At 37.1% G+C, this 11,308-nt stretch overlaps 2 protein-coding genes across 2 annotated transcripts; one reads left to right on the forward strand and one right to left on the reverse strand.

Moving 5' to 3' along the window:
• Nucleotides 1-37: 37 nt before the first annotated feature.
• Nucleotides 38-4,251, forward strand: LOC136350727 (CREB-H transcription factor homolog let-607-like). The gene is made up of 7 exons (XM_066302746.1): nt 38-465; nt 1,789-1,991; nt 2,071-2,288; nt 2,346-2,528; nt 2,588-2,813; nt 2,870-3,276; nt 3,345-4,251. The coding sequence occupies exons 1-7, from the start codon at nt 376-378 to the stop codon at nt 3,665-3,667; spliced, it is 1,650 nt and encodes a 549-aa protein (XP_066158843.1). The 5' UTR covers nt 38-375; the 3' UTR covers nt 3,668-4,251.
• Nucleotides 4,252-4,864: 613 nt separating this feature from the next.
• Nucleotides 4,865-10,717, reverse strand: LOC136350726 (vitellogenin-like). The gene is made up of 5 exons (XM_066302745.1): nt 10,614-10,717; nt 8,258-10,451; nt 7,728-8,197; nt 5,989-7,674; nt 4,865-5,927 (listed from the first exon to the last, which is right to left on the reverse strand). Exons 1-5 carry the CDS (start codon nt 10,642-10,644, stop codon nt 4,951-4,953), a joined length of 5,358 nt encoding a protein of 1,785 aa, XP_066158842.1. The 5' UTR covers nt 10,645-10,717; the 3' UTR covers nt 4,865-4,950.
• Nucleotides 10,718-11,308: the final 591 nt, after the last annotated feature.

The raw sequence follows: 11,308 nt of genomic DNA on the forward strand, positions 1-11,308 counted from the left end.
TTTAAACTATCTAAAAAAGCAGTCCAAAATCATTTATGGGGATTTCCTGAATTTTGTGTTAACATTTGAAACGGAGGACCCTCAAAAGCTTACAGTATCCTTAAAAGGTACTTCGTATCGTCCAGTTTGCGCCTCTGAAACAAGAAGCTTCATGTACTCATTTATGCGTCGAACGGCTGATAGCTGTCATCTTGACGTTTAAAGTTTCCACCTTCCACGCTGGCGAATTCTTTTGAATACGCGAGCCGCAAGGAGAATAGGGTTCAGCATATTTCCTGTGAAATTAGTGAAAAAAATCCTTGAAATTGCCGTTGTTTTCATACAGTGAATTCTACATCATGAAAACGAGTGCATAGTACAAACATACTCATCGACATGAACATAAGTGACGTATTTTTTTCCAATAGTGATGCAGGGGATGTCAATATGGATATCTCAATGAATTATGATAATGCAGAGTTAATGGTTAGTATTATTTTTATTGGCTGCGGATAAGACTTTTAGAAATATATATGCCTGTTCATGGTAGTTTAGACATGTCTAAATTAATTCGTTCAACATAACTTGATTAATCAAACAACTTAGAATCATCCAATGCTTGCACAATATACAATATTTGTTGCATATGTTAATAAAAACATGTGCTGGTGTGAATTTTACACACTTATATTTGTCATATTAAGATTTTTTTCCAATACTTAACACATGAAGAAAGAATGATTATGTCAAGTGAAGGTTGTGAAGGTCACATGAGCACAGTTTTAGGACATTCTTGTGAAAACCTAAATTTTTGCCTGAGGCCTATGCTATGTGGAAAATTTTCAAATCTTAGGTACAGTTTTATACACATCAAGACTTTATTTTATTGTAGGGATTTATTTGAGTAATGATAGAGCTTCTTTATAGTTGAACAATAGCAATTAAATAATGTTGACATTGGAACTTATCCCAAAATTAATCTTTGTCAATACCTATTTTTATTAGATTTCATTAAACAATATTTTTATGGACATTCATTGCCTGTTTAACTATAAACATTTTTTTGTTATTACCAAATCACTTCTATGTTAGGCCTTTTCTTTTTACATTAGCATATGTCATCAAGAGTAAAATCCTTAAAATTAAGAATTTTTGTTGCAGTAGCATTTCATTCAACTTAAAAAATGTAATAAAATGCTGCATAAAAAAATGATAACTTTTTATTGCATACTTATTAGCAAACGGCAACATTGTTGAAGAAGGTGTGATGTCAGAGTGTGAGTAAAAGCTGTATGAAAAATGCCCATTGTAGCTAATTGATAACAAAACTGATTGCATGAGTGGATGTACAGATGCACGAGTAGAATCAATAACATGTGTTTTATCTGCAAGCTATTATTAAGAAGATATAAGAAGGTCAAGTCAGAGGTAATACATGTGGAATAAGTATGTCACAAAGTCATGATCCAGTTACATGAATTTAAGTTATTATGCAAAGTGGATATTCTAAACTAAAATAAGAAGCAATATGATTTTTTAGTCTCTTGAAATGTTACAAATAATTCTAATTATTTATAACCTTGATATATAAAAAATATTAAAAAATTGGTTCTTCAATGACACATTAAGTTAGTGCACACCTTCTCATATAGCTAAATGAGAAAATTGTGAGGAGACATTGCAAACAAATTAGGTAGTCCTCAAATTGAAATTATGCACCTCATTAGAATGAATTATATATTATAATATATTGCAGAAAATGTATTATGTGAGCAATTAAACATACTACATGGTTTATTCCATTTTCAGAGCTCTGAATTCTTTGATTCTGTACTATCTCTGGAAAATGATTTGGAAGATGGATTTCTATCTAATTTTGAGGATGACAATAACTTATCAAGTGATGCCAGTCACAGTGATGAAGTTCTCTCACCACGAAGTTTTTACTCAGAAAGCGACAAAAACAGTACATCTAGCTTAGAAGCCTCTGATACTTTCACTGAAGTTGAACCGTAAGTTTTCTTACTTTAATTTATCTTTGCCCCATATAACCTTAATTAAGTGAGTTATAATTTATATATCTATCTTCAGTGCATCTCTCTTGGAAAATATTAATGGATTAGACGACCCCGTTCTTCTTTCATTTTTGGACACAATCACACTACCTAAAGAATCTAAAAATGTTTCTGTTAGTAATACTCCCTCACCAGTTGTTTTACAGTCACCCATATCTACTCCAAGAACCACCAAAATGTTAATTCAGAATCCGTCTAACAAAAAATGCATTGCAAAGCCCATGGCCACTGCAAGTAAGTTCACATTGCATATAGTCTGTAGTAAAAGCAATATAATGTGTACAATCATAGCGCAACTTAGAAAGCCCAACACTAAAGTGAAGCCTCAAATATTAAAGGTGCAGCAAATTACCAATGGGAGACAAGTTTTGTTACCTTTAAATTTAAAAAGTATTAAAATTGTCAATGGCAGTGAAGCTTCTTTATTGACGAATGCTACGAAACGCAAATTTGATCCTCACCCGATTCGTGAAGGTATCGGTTGTTTATTAGTTGATAATAAAAAGAACATCACACATGTGTTTATTTCATAGGGGAGTCTCAGAAGCCAATTACAAATCATCAGTACCCAGCCTTGATTTTAAGTAATGAGGAAAAGAGATTACTTTCCAAAGAAGGAATTCAATTGCCTAGTCATTATCCTTTAACTAAGAATGAGGAAAGGGAATTAAAACGAATAAGAAGGAAAATACGCAATAAGATATCAGCTCAAGACTCGCGCAAAAGGAAAAAGGAATATGTTGATGGATTGGAAGATAGGTAATTGCAATTGTATTTTCACTCTTTTGATTATACACATTTAAAAACATTTACAGAGTTAAAAGAGGATCCGAAGAAAATAAAAACCTTCTACAACGGGTCAGAGAACTTCAGCGTCAAAATCGCACTTTAATTGCGCACGTAAACAGACTACAGGCCTTAATATGCAAGTCGTCAACATCTAAGGCGACTCCATCCACGTGTCTTATGGTTGTTTTGTTATCCGCCTTGTTGGTTTCCCTGCCCAATATGCGTCTATTGGAAAATAAGCAGATGGTAAATGATGGCGAACAAGTCAGCATTAGACGTTCGTTATTAAGCGACGTCCAAGCCACAGAAGATGATTTGAACATGGAGGAGTTCTTAATTTTCAAGGATGACGAACCCGAAATAAACGCCAATTATGGCGATGACGTTGATAACTCCACCGGGAAGGAATTGTCTAAGATTTTAGATAGCATGGGTAAGTTTCTTTTAGAAAATATACAATTCTTTTTTTTCTTTACTAATGAATACACAATATTTTTGCAGGCAAAAAATTCGGGGACAACAAAGCCGATAAAAGCAACGTAGATAAGCTGGGTTTGCTGACCAAAATAATGGAAACGATGAGGAGCTTCATCACTGGTAAAAACTCTAAATTATTGGAAATGAAGTTCCCGAATTTCGGTGGAACATACAACAAAAACGGATTTATCGAGCCAGATATTGATGATTACATCCTTGGGGACGAAGGGCCCCCAGTTAAAAGAATTAGATTTGATGTAGACGAGTACGAGGTCACTTCAACAAATGTCGGGAGTGAAACCTTCGTGTCGTCGACCATTAATAACCACATTATAAAAGATAAATAAATTAAGCAGAGTTTTATCATAAATCATAATCTATTCTCCCTTGTTTGCTATTGTATGTGTCGTGTTCCTGTTATATTTTTATATCACACAACCGTATTTGTAATCGCATTCCAATTGAAATCAAATTTGTCTATTGAAATGAAATTTTCTAATTATTTATTATTGAGGAGACTGTTTAACATTTGTTTTTTGAGATTATGTAATTTTTGTTTGCTACATATTTAAAGTTTTAATTATTATCAGATGCAGAAAGTTTATTTATATCTATAGTTATATTATAAGTTAGGCATAAATTATATGATTTTAATGCTAAATTATGGCGTATTCGGGATCCTGCACCAGGGTGCTCTCAGCGAGGCAATATAACCAACTTTTGTTGGCTGTCTTAGTTTTATTATAGCGTGTGACAGCATCTTGAACAGATGCAGATAGTGTTTGGCGAACATATTGCCATACTTGAGGTGCACTTATTTATATCCGAATTGACCATAATCGATTGTTATTTCAGGCAATTTATATGTTACAAAATGTGTGGTACCTGTTTAGTACTACGCAAATTATTTGAATATAATCATTTGCTTGCATTTGTTGAATTTTTATTTCCACACCTTAAAATTTCGTTTACCGACTATTGAACCCAATAACGGTAAGACACATTCTGCCTATATCTTTCGTTTTCTAATTAATCTTCTCTCGTAGATATACGGTCAAAACTGAATAGGATCTCCGGTACAAAAAAAGTGGCATTGAGCTGAGATCAGGGGACAATTACGTTGAAATTTGCCTAAGTTTTCCCTCATGCTATCAAAGGGCTTTAAGTGTTTTCAATATGCTGAAATTATGTCAGATGAGTATCCATAAACTACAACAGTATTAATTTTTAACGGTTTTACGATCGCTTGTGCTAATTACCTTTTCAAATTGGAGAAAACTTACTTGAATGTCATTTACCAGTTTGGACAGAAAAATGATTTTTTAAGCATAAAAGTGAGGCTCAGCAATGCTTCTTTGAATCCCTCAATGAAATCTTAAGTTTTACCTTCCTTAGTTTTTTAGCAGAAGTACAAGGAATTATTATGTTCTCATCTAAATATTACAGAATTTACATAAAAACACATTTGCCCATAGATTTGCGATTAAAGCGATCAAATTTTAATGATCGAGAAGAAATTGTTCATATAATGACAACAAAAAATTGTAATGAGAAATATTTATTAATATTTTTTTCACATTTTATGATGCTTATTAATCTATTGGTCACATTTATCGACCAGAAACATAATCTAATAGCATTCTTGGTGAATTTCCATGCTTACAGTCTTGGAAACGGCCTTGTCGCTAAAATCTGGGTATCCGCCCTGGTCGATTTGGTTTTTGAAAAAATACGCAGTTTTACTTTTATTAATGCAGTGAACTGGTATGTCTTTGGATACAGTTCTTCGGGCCTGAGTTTTGCATTCGAGTTGTGGAGTAACGCTGAAGCAAATATCTCCATTTAATTCAACGTAGCGACTTCTCAGTTTCATTTTATTTGAAGTCTCACTTTGCCAGTTCTGGTTTTGTCTCTTAGTCACGTCTTGCTTGGACACTACGTTAGTGTACATAGGCAATATTTTGCGTACGCATTTTTGGTCTGAGAGTGGACTATGTGTTCTGCCTTCGAGTTTGTAGCTTTGCACAAAATCTTGGGCTGATTTTGCAATGCAGTCATTAGGAGTCCAGAAGTCTTCAAATTTATCTTTGTTGAAGACACCGCAAAGTCCGATAGTGGCATCGTACAGTTTTTCTGTGGTTGGGGTAATTTTGACGCTTACTCCATCGAAAACTACATGGAACCACCCATGAACGTTGCACTTAACTTCACCATTTGGCAACAAATGCATTTCTATGAACCCGTTAAAGAGGTCGGCAGCGTTGTTTTCATCAAAATGAACTCGTTCTCCATCGATAAAAATATTTAACTCAGGAGAGTATTCTGTGTTGACTACTTGCATGGACATTTCAATGGTCTTGCCTTGAGTTTTGGGAGTGTTGAAAGTCATCTTGATTTCCTTGTGATGATGGGTGACTTCCCTCGCAAGAATTACGAAATTTTCGATTTGGTTGTGAAGCTGCTGAGAAGCCTGGTAGTCATATTTCTCAGAAACCTTTGCTAGTTTGGGAATGTACTGCATCACTAAGGTCCAATCATTTTCTAGAGATGCCGGGTAAGTGCGGTGGTTGAAGGTGTGAATTGCGGTTTGGCCGATTACACAGCTGGCTGAAAGAAAAAAAAAACAGTTTTTTTTACCTTTTTTGAATGAGTAATAAAACGGCTTTACATTTCTTATTATCCTGATTTATAAATTGAGCTACCATTCTGTCTTTCAGGTTGGCCATTGGGTGGGAAACCAGGATAGTCCTCGCCAATTGGTTGAGAGAGATGTTCAAAAATTTGGTTCTCTCTTCATTTAACTCAATAGTTACATCAACTTCTTGCAAGTCGTACGGGCTGAATTCGGCTCTAAGTTCAATTTCATTATCGTTCCTCGATTGAACGTGATTAACTTCACTCATTGGATAGTAGGCCACACGGAGATGTTGCAACATAGTATGCAAAAACTCAATATGTCTTGATGGTACATTCTCATATTGCAAGTTCATATTGATGTCGTTAAGGTAATTTGCTTCAAGGGTCATGTTCTGGCAAGCAGACAATTGATAGTTCTTCTCTTGCATTTCTTCCTTGCACTTATGGTACATAGGGAGATCCATAAATATGTTCTGTCGAGCTTCGTTTCTCGTCATCTGCACCACTCCCTTAATAATCTTGGCTTCTTCGTCGTTAAACCTTTGTTGAAGCATAATTTCGTATACAGCTTTAGGTTTGGTACTCAAGGCATGAATGAAATTTAGCTCACTGATGTTGGGAATTTCTGATTTAACTTGAAGGGCCAAGTCTGTTGTTCTTTGAGCCGTGCTCCTGACATAAGCAATGAAATGAGATTTCGGCGAAACGTAGCTCGTGGAGAGAGCCATAGTAAGAGAGTATTTCATATTCTTTTCTCCTAAGAATTCCATTTCAACGTCGAAGCTACGTGAGAAAGCGTTGTTGATACCGGCACTTACATGTTGAAGTAAATCTTCCTGGCGCCTATGATGATCATATTGGATCTTTGAGGAAAGCTTCTCCAAGTCCAAGAATTTTTCTAATTTTTCAGTGTGAGACTTCTTGTTATATTTGTCTTTAGTGCTCAAATGGAGAACAACTTTTCTACAAGTAGATTCCTTTGGAATTACCGCTAAACTTAGCTCTCTGTGTTGCAAAGCTGCATCGTCAATAAGGTTTTGCATAACTCCAAGAACTCCATCAGATTTGAACCAACTAACTAAATTCCACAGATTAATGGATTTATGAGGATAATGTCCCCAAGCACGGAACTTGATTCCCATGTCGTTTTGACCGAAAACATAGTCGAATGAGCTATCTTTAGAGTTTTTTACTTTGATATGTTGAGTGTTTGGTTGCAAAGCCATCGGGTCCATTTTCATGATATCGCTTCTGGAGGTGTATGGCCAGGTGCTGTAATGGAACAAGCGGGCGTTTTTGTGTTCCTCAGCCATGTTCCATTCCATACTCATCGATGCCTTTGAAACATCTACCTTGACGTTAACGTCCATTGGAACATGGATTTGTACGTTCTTCTCCACCCCAGCAGTGTATAATTGATGGTTAAATGGACAAACAATGCTCAAATGAATCTGGGCTTTACCGCTCATTGTAACGCAACCTTCAACCTGGACAGAGACTTCGTTTGGTGTGTTAATCCTTCTTCCGTCGGAAACTTCTGGATGGGCTTGAACATGAATCCGACCATTAACTTGGATCAGCAGCGGTATGTCCAGAGAATACACAAAAGGTAGACCCATTTCAGTTGGCAGGGACACAACTATTTCCTTCATTTGACGCAATTTCATATACCTAATTTCTTTTCCATTCTTCAGCTCTTGCTCAATTTTACGGAGAGCTACAAATTAATTGTATTTTTTACAAGTTTCAACCCAATTTAAGATATATTACCTTGAGGGATCTGCTGGATACTTTGGTTGTCGAATGACCACATGTTGTACATACTCAGCATCTCAGCATAAATGAAGCCTTCAAGTTGCTCCTTCTGTCTTACAGGGAGTTGGAGAGTTTCAGCTATTTTCTCACTAGACCACTTATGGCCGTCAGCCTTGTTCTGACGTTGGTGTTTCTCCTCATGGTACTCTTCAGTCTGCATTCTTAGGACATTCACAAGTTCTTTGACACTGGAGATCATGGTTTGAACGTTAATGAAATAGTGCTTGAACCCGCCGACTTTTCCACGAAGAGTATATTTGCCTCCCTTGGGTAACATATGGTCATCGCTTCCCAAGTAAAGAAGGTTTCTTTTAAAGATGATGTTCATATTTTCCATGATGGTTTGTTCCAACAGGTTCGCGCTGTTCAATTTGGAGAAGTCCTTCTTAGTCAAGAGCGGTCTTGCAGATTCAGCAGCTTTACTCCTGAAATTATTAACTCGTTTTAGATTTTAATCTGATTTGCTCAACGAAATTTATACTCACAGGGTTTCATATTCAGAGCCAGACATCTTGCAAGCAGTTTCAATGCAAGACTTAACAACAGCATTAACTTCTTCCTGAGGATCGGTGTTGGTGTTCTGAGCCATTCTTTGCAGCATTTCAGTTGGAGGATTGGTTCTCATCAACTGATAGACGGCAATAACTCTGACTTCAGGAACTTCTCCGACGTTTTGGTAAATTCTATACATCACAGTCCTCGCTACCTCTGGGAACGAGACGACCAGTTTGTCCATGAACAGTACCATTAGCAAGCGCTGGAATTGCGAGCACTGTTTCTTGCCTTCCAAGTATGGCTCGAAAATTTCCAAAATCTTCTTATGCCCGATGTTGCCCAGAGCACGAATGTAAATGTGGATTTTGCGTGAATCACCTTCAGTGACTGCATGGTCAAGATGTTGGCCGAAATGTTTGATGACCATAGTCTTTGCCCAGTGACTACCTTCCTCTGTGGCGAAATGTTTGAAACTATGGACGGGGTATTGGTTGTGAGATTCATTCTTGTTGATGTATACTTTGTGGATTAGGTTTGTAAAGCAGAGAATCGCAGTATCATTCAGATATTCCTGGTCCTTGACCTCGGATCTCTGAGTTAGCTCAAAGAATTTATTCATGTATTCGTCGGTGGGGATGCGAGCCGCATTTGCCATAACAGAAATTAACTCAGCGGCTTCCTCACCTTCAATTTTTCTAGAGGAAATCCATTCTTCGATGGTCAAGAATGCAGGTCCAGTTCCGGCTTGAGCCACAGCATCGCGGAATGCAGAGCAAGCTAGTCTCACTTTGTGATGCATATTTGATTTGCAAACGATGTGCGTAAGCTCCCTGATTTCTTGGAGGTTCATCAGTCTGATTAAAGAAGACAGTATGGTGTATTTGCTAAGGGTGGATTGCTTCAAAATGGTCTCGGGCTCAGACACGTCCTCGCTGATTTCATTAGCAATTCTAAGAACGTTTTCCTTCAGGTCGAAATTGGGGTTTTTGCTGACCGATTGCCCCTTGTAACCGATGAAATAAGGCAGAAGGGGGAACTCGGGAGCATTCTCCATATTAGGCTCGCTTTGGTGTTGAATCTCTTCGGAAGATTTAGAGCCTGACTGACCCTTTCTGATTAAACGCTCAGCAGACCGGCGAAGCCGTTGCCAAGAGTTCTCGTCATTGGTTTCATGGGATTCCTTTTCCCAATTTAAAAATTCTTGTTCTTGGCGTACTTCATTGGACTTGGCGAAAGGGCTCTCGTAAGAGTATATCAAGTTTCCAATTTCCACGGGCTCGGTCAACTCCCTAAGTTGATGGTTTATATTCTTAATTTCAGAGAGGGCCAAGTTGAGGTTGCTGATAACCATACCCATTTTATGGGAACTTAAAGTAGGTTTAATCATAATTTTGTTCACAGTATTACTGCTTTGAATAGTGAATTTGGAAAGCTTTCCAGACAAGATCATTCGGGAGGTGCAGTGCCTTATAAAGAAATCACCAATTTGGTTAGAATCAGCGCTATCCAGTACTTGGCCTAAACCAAAGTGGAACATTGGTAATTCATGATTGTGTGTGAAGTTCTTAGTCTTAATCAATTCATACGTTTGTCCATCCCTCTGCAGTTGTTGTTGGGGAGCCAACCATGGTTGACTGAGCATCAAGTATTCTGGAAGCCTGTGGATTTCATAGGAGGTTTCGATCTCTCCAGTAATAGTTTCCTCCATAGTCTTGAACGAACCCTCGAGGTTATCACGAGTAGGCAGGTCATTCATGGGCGACTCGACAACATTCTCGCCAAAGAGATCAAGTTGAAGCTGACTTAAGATACTCTTGATTAAATTAGCTTCCCAGGTGGTCATTTCTTTCTCAACAACAAGACCCTTGATCATACCATTGCTGGTTAAAATGTTAAAGTGTTTATTCAACACTTCCAAGGGCTTGTAATTCAGGCGGGACTCGTGGAGTTGGGAATCCCAGTCATCGGGCATTTCAGTATGGATCTGAGCGTATTGGACATCAGAGAGCCAAGCTTGCAATTGGGTATCAGACCAAGAACTAATATGTAATTTGGCTTTTAGAAAAATGCCAGAATACTGATTGGAAATTTCGTGCAGGGCTGTGAGGGTGCGACCCTTAAAAGTATAGACGTATTCTGTATTGTCTTTCCATCCGGGATGATAGGAGGCCAGTGCCGTAGCAACTGCAATAAAAACAGATAAGTCTATTGGGTTTGGGTAGATTGCCCAACGAAAGGCGTATGGTAAAAAAAAGTGTTACGTATGATTAGAGAGCAAAAAGTTAGCATTTCGAAATGCAAACAACATCTAAATCCCTCGAGTTAATGTAGAAAAAATGTGCTTACCAAAGACCAAAAGTACCAAGCAGGACCTCATCTTGGATTGAGATCAGAATGGACACAAGTGTAATCGTTATTGGGATTGGCCAGTATTTATATACAAGTTTATGCTGATTTGACTACTATAGAAAGATTACCGCAGTGAATAAAGTAGAGATAAAAATATAATGTGATAAATAAATTGCAGCAATATTGATTAATTAAAATATGTTCATTATGTAATTTAGGAAAAATGTAAGAGAAACTATCTTTAGGCTCATTTTTAAATAAAAATGTTGAGAAAGGCTAGATAATTTTAAGTAGACTGAACAGGACAATTTTCAATCACACACAAGTTTTTTAGTGGGTCTCGGAACCCCTCGTGACGAACAAAAAAAAAATTTTTAAAGCATCTACAGGGCGTTCATTTCACCGGGTCTACTTTCTTGAAATACATACATACATATAGTTTGCGATTTAAATCTTTGCGTGTGTATCGAATTAGGTAGAACGTAGATGCCTAGGCTAGGGTGTGTGGGGGGAACGTTATATTTAAATAACAAAGACAGAGATATAATGTGCATGTCTTCTACGGGCTAAACTAACAAGTCAAAATTGGTAATTGGAATGTCTACGGGTTCAATAAAGGTGATGATATGAACAAATGCATCTGAGTTGCTAATGTGTTACAATTCTAGCAAGATCAGAAACGTGACAACATA

The sequence above is a fragment of the Euwallacea fornicatus genome, chromosome 3 (genome assembly GCF_040115645.1).
Source record: "Euwallacea fornicatus isolate EFF26 chromosome 3, ASM4011564v1, whole genome shotgun sequence".
In the NCBI taxonomy this organism is placed as follows: Eukaryota; Metazoa; Arthropoda; class Insecta; order Coleoptera; family Curculionidae; genus Euwallacea; species Euwallacea fornicatus.

What these genes read in the sequence shown, in the direction of transcription:
- LOC136350727 (XM_066302746.1), top strand. Translation starts at nt 376, where the DNA reads ATGAACATAAGTGACGTATTTTTTTCCAATAGTGATGCAGGGGATGTC. An exon ending in ATGATAATGCAGAGTTAATG is followed by an intron (nt 466 to 1,788) that starts GTTAGTATTATT and finishes TTCCATTTTCAG; the next exon opens with AGCTCTGAATTCTTTGATTC. An exon ending in ACTTTCACTGAAGTTGAACC is followed by an intron (nt 1,992 to 2,070) that starts GTAAGTTTTCTT and finishes ATCTATCTTCAG; the next exon opens with TGCATCTCTCTTGGAAAATA.
- LOC136350726 (XM_066302745.1), bottom strand. Translation starts at nt 10,644, where the DNA reads ATGAGGTCCTGCTTGGTACTTTTGGTCTTTG. An exon ending in CTTGGTACTTTTGGTCTTTG is followed by an intron (nt 10,452 to 10,613) that starts GTAAGCACATTT and finishes TTTTTATTGCAG; the next exon opens with TTGCTACGGCACTGGCCTCC. An exon ending in TATCCAGCAGATCCCTCAAG is followed by an intron (nt 7,675 to 7,727) that starts GTAATATATCTT and finishes ATTAATTTGTAG; the next exon opens with CTCTCCGTAAAATTGAGCAA.